At 29.6% G+C, this 5,294-nt stretch overlaps 1 protein-coding gene across 1 annotated transcript; it reads left to right on the top strand.

The window, feature by feature from the left end:
• Positions 1 to 1,133, top strand: LOC125818306 (F-box protein At2g27310). The gene has a single exon (XM_049497849.1). It carries the CDS (start codon positions 81 to 83, stop codon positions 1,128 to 1,130), a length of 1,050 nt encoding a protein of 349 aa, XP_049353806.1. The 5' UTR covers positions 1 to 80; the 3' UTR covers positions 1,131 to 1,133.
• The last annotated feature ends 4,161 nt before the right edge of the window (positions 1,134 to 5,294 follow it).

Here is a 5,294-nt window from a genome sequence, read left to right as displayed (position 1 = left end):
CCTATATAAAACCTTCATTCAAACTCCAAAAACTTGCAATATCTTCTTTTATTTTGAAATATCACAAACTATATAGTCTCATGTCATCTTGTTCCACCACCACTATCATGGCGGAGGACGACGGCGGAAGGACGGCGATCACTGCCGTCCATCCCGACATCATACAAACTTTGATTTTAACGAAACTCGACGGCCCAACTCTTATGTCCGCCAGTTTCGCTTCTTTGCAGCTGCAAAATCTTTGCTCCGACGATGAACTTTGGCGAAAATTTTGTAACTCTTCTTGGCCTTCTACTTCCGACCCACTTATCAAAAACGCTGTTGCAGCCTTTCCCTCCGGTCACCGTTCACTTTTTTCCGATTCCTTTCCGTCCATAACCCACAACGAGCCAAAACCCATTACTGGAAACAACTCAAAGCAGTATTTCCCGTCGCCGGAGTTGATATCGGCGGTCGATATTCACTTTGAGGGAAATTTATTGTACTCGAAAGTGTTGACTAACGAGACGGAAAGCGGGTGGTTCATGAGTTCGCCATTCAGAATTGAGCTATTGGGTCATAAGGAAATTGTTCCGACGCCGGTGAAATTCGACGGCGAGGATGGAAATCGTAAATTGGAGTTACAGAAGATGAAATTGAGCTGGATTTTAATTGACCCATCGAGGAATCGAGCTGTGAATGTATCGAGTTTGAACCCGGTATCGGTCCAACGACATTGGTTAACCGGAGAATTGAAAGTTCGGTATTCGACGGTGATGGGTTCCGGCGCCGGCGAAGGGTTGGTTCAGTGCGGGATAGTTGTCACGTGCGAAGGTAAAGAAGGAGGCGAATTGCACGTGCGAGAAGTAAGCATGCAAATAGAGGATATGGATGGGAAAGTTTTGTGTGGGAAGGATAGTTTGGTCATTTTACAAGAAGTTATTGAAGGAGGAAGAAAAAAAAGAAAAGAAAATGAAGAAAAAGAAAATTATGAGAATTTTTTGGAATTAAAGAAAAAATGGAAGGAAAATAAACAAAAGAAAGAAAAAAATTTGGATATGATGTGTATAGCAAGTGGAATTACAATTTTAATTTCTTTTTGGAGTTTAATTGTGTTTGGTTCAAGAAGTAATGGTAGTTATTTTAGTTAGAAATATGGTGGGAAAAAAGAATGATAATTTATTATTATTTCATTTTATTAATTTTTTTCTCAATAAAAAGGAAAAGGCAATTTTATATACATAATAATGGTATATTGCATGGCAAATCTTCTCTTAGGTTATGTTAATATGGTTTTTTGTTTTTATTTCCTTGATAAATGGTTTAGAAATAGAGTTTACTAATCACTTTTTAGTTATATTTTTGAGAGATCAGTATTGTCGCAGAGTTTCAAATTTTACAGGTGAAACTTCAGGATAATTACCTTTTTTGCTTTTAATTCCTTGATATATAATCTAGACATAACTAGCACTTACTGACCAATTTCGATCATGTCTTCGAAAATTATTAATATTATGAAATTTCAAATTAAATAATTGTGATTATTTTTTAATTGTTCAAATGAGTAGGATGCAAATTACCTAGTGTTAAAGTCAAAAGTTCGATCTTATTTGATTTTTATCACACTCCATTAACTATTAGAATGTACTTTTGGATGCTAATAGACATGTTGTTCATTGACTATTTAAGGCATACCTTTTGAGTGCTAATAAACATATTTGAAAAAAAAGTGATTCTTTAATCCTTGAAAATAATTAGGAGCCAAACTTTAATTTTATTAAGTATATGATAAACAAGTGTACGATTCAGGGTAATAACTCATAAATTACATAAAAGATATAAATTATATTGAATAAATTTCCGTGTGACAAACTCGAAATCAATATGTCTAAGATCTCCCTTTAAAAGATTTCCGCTCAATTATATAAGAACAAGTCTAAGCTCTTTATACAATTTTTTGTCTTTTTCTCATATAAAAAAATGTAAGCAAAACAGGCCTTAAGTGTTTTATTTATTTGTTATTATTCGAGTTTAAGCCTTGATAATGAAAAATTTCTTGATAAGAATATTTTACTCTCGTCCCCTCTAGTGGATTCAATATGAATTCGAATTAGTGATTAACAATTTCAAAATACAAAGGTTTTCCTCTTCTTCTTTTTTCCAAAGATTTTTGTGACTATTTTAGCAATCTGGTCAGCATTAAATTTATTAGAAAATGGGGTTAATAGCCTATTAATTATTAGTAAAAATTAGGCAAATGACATAGTATAAGAAATAAATTACTTCCTTTCCCTACTCTTTCATTAATTACCAAAAATCCCTTTTTTTAGTGTTTTTCGGATACATAATATAGCAGTGTGGATACTTTATATAGCAGCGCGAATACTTTAATTATTAACGGACGGATACTTAAATTATTAAGTTGTTAGCAGCACGGATGCATAATATAGCAGTGCGGATACTTTAATTAATAACGGGCGAATACTTTAATTATTAAGTTGTTAGCAGCACGGATACTTAATTAACGGGCGGATACTTTAATTAATAACGGGCGGATACTTAAACTAATGAAGTATCCGGTTAAGTTGAATTGGGGAAAAATAATGGATTTTTGTATTTTAGTAAAAAAATAGGGAAATATTGAAAATAGGTAAATAAGTGTTGTGTATTTAAGTAATTTTTCCTAATTAATAACCTAATATAATATCTAACCTATATATATAGTCCACATATTTTTAAAAGTACTTTAAGTTGGCTGCCCAATGTGATTGACTTTTACACAACGACTTTCTTCTCACACATCTAGAAAGAAGATTTAAGAGTGTTATTTATTTGACGTTTGATATTTATTTTGTTATTCGATTTATTTGGATTTTGAAATTTGTTTCATTTGATGTTTGATGTTTATTTTAAGATTTTAAATTAATTTAAATTCACATTGTGTAATGCTCAATAAATGTAATGTCATTCTCTATTTGGATTTTTTCATTCATACAACTCGAATTTGAGACCACTAATTAAGGATAAATGAATCATATTCACCTCACCACAATTTTTGATAAAATAAAATATAAGAAAATAATTCATTTTATGAAAAAATATTCTATATATATTTTTTCATTATATGGACATAGAAGTAACGAAAATTGAACTGTTCAATTTGGAAGGGCATGACTTCAAAATACTCAACACCAATTGAACATTAAATATAATTAGCGACGAATTTTACAAGTTAAGCCATAAAAATTGTTTGTCACTAATTTTTGTTCTTTTTTCTATCTCTTGTTATTTCAAATAGAGGTGGACCTCGTATTTGTTTATTTGATATATAACTTCACAAAAAATCAATAATTTTTGTCTGATAAATACATATTATGATATTAATATCTAGTTGTGTATCTAATTATTTTTATAAAATAACTTAAAATTGTGATAGAAATTCATAAATTTTAAATCGTGAATCGGACTCCAATTTCAAACATGTCCGAATTGTGACATTTTAGTCATAGTGCAGAAAAAAAAGGAGATTAGAGGCTGCCCCTAACTTTATTTATACACATAAATAGCTGTAATTCTTTAACTTTGTGTTTAAATAAAGGATGATAATTTATTAATTACTAGCTAGTGGATTTAAGTTATATATATTAATACTATAATACCCAAATGAAATTTAGCCCAAATGGGTAGTCTATTAAGTGTTTTAATCAAAGAAATAAACATGATGGTTAACATTTTTAATTTATCCTAGAAATATTTCTTTAAATTTTTTATTTATTTGTATGGGCCTCTTGCTATCAAAAGAGAAGTCAAGAGGGCCCAAGAAGCCCACTTGTGTAAGTAACTCTTGGGCCTCTTGCTAAGAAACCAATTATGTATGAAACTTGGAAAATTATTTGTAAATTTATACTTTTAGTATTAAACTCGAACCATGGAAATAGTCTCTTACATAAGTATAAGGTAAGATTGTCAACAATATGTTTTACTATGGTCCACCTTTTCTTAGACTCCGTGCATAGTGACAGTTTTGTGTATCGAACAACATTTTTATTAAGCTAAGCAAAAATATTATATGTATCTATTAGGCTATTTCCTGCTTTTAAACCTTTTGCATAGGCTAACACACGGATTAACATTCAATAATCCAAAAGGTTTTCACTTCTCTACGTCTTCACTCGTGATTGCTTAAAATCTCCTTTCATCAATAGGTGTTCTCAAAGCATCGACTAGACACCCTAATATAGCCTTTTTAATGCATATATCCGTAATAAGTTTAGTGCGCTTGGTAAAATTTCGATTTATTCCAAAATATTATAATAACTTGTGTTGAATAGTATACAACACATTGTGTTAAGCTAATGCATTTTGGTGAAATGGAAAAAGAAAAGTTATGCCTTGATACCCTTTACTTGAGAAAAATGACTTGGGGGGAAAATAGATATAACTTAAAGTTAAAATATATACGGATATACATATACTATATATTCGTCGATTATTTTTAGTTTAAGAATTGACGAAAAAAGTACTATAAAAAATTGAGAGTTCTGATAGTTTAGTGCACCATATCTGTTTCTTAATCTATATCAGTAGTGCTAATATTATTTTCATTGTGTTTTGTCCTTCGATTTTTATTATTAATATTATTTTTCGTGCTTCAGTTATCACATAATTAGTTTGTTCATATTGTTCCTTTTTTGTTGTTGTTAAATATCATATAATGTTTTTTAAAAATTATTTTAACACGCGTTATTTGAATTAAAGATCTTTTGAAAATAACTCTTCTATTTCTATAGAATAAAAATAAGATCTTCGTATACTCTGTTCTCGTCGATCCACACTTGAAATTTCAAGTACGAACTCCTGACAAAATTTACAAATTATGAAGTTGTCATTTATAGTCATTGACTATGTAGGATTAGTCTAAAATTTAGTGTGGTCCATTTTGTAATAAATAAATAAATATGCTAACTTGATTTAGTACTACAAAAGTAGCATTGCTAATTGATTAATGTGGTCCATTTTGGTTGAAAAAAAAAAGAAAAAGAAGAAGAAGCTTTGATTAAAAACCAAAACAAATAAATCAAAGGAAATGATACAAAACAATCAAAATAATTTGAATAAAAAACAATTTATTAAAGATCTAATGTGTGGATCGAATAATCAATTAAATGATTGTTCATCCCAATCGCTTAAATTAAAAACAATATATATATATATATATATATATATATATATATATATATATATATATATAGTGAATTCGCCGTCTTGTCATAATAAAAAATATGAACTAATAGCATTTTTGGCCCCTCATGTAT

This window comes from Solanum verrucosum, unplaced genomic scaffold (assembly GCF_900185275.1).
Source record: "Solanum verrucosum unplaced genomic scaffold, falcon-dt-bn FXZP01000253.1, whole genome shotgun sequence".
Classification (NCBI taxonomy): domain Eukaryota; kingdom Viridiplantae; phylum Streptophyta; class Magnoliopsida; order Solanales; family Solanaceae; genus Solanum; species Solanum verrucosum.
This window is presented reverse-complemented; position numbering and strand designations above follow the sequence as displayed.

Bases quoted from the DNA above. Each gene is read 5' to 3' on its own strand.
- LOC125818306 (XM_049497849.1), top strand. From the start codon at position 81: ATGTCATCTTGTTCCACCACCACTATCATGGCGGAGGACGACGGCGGA.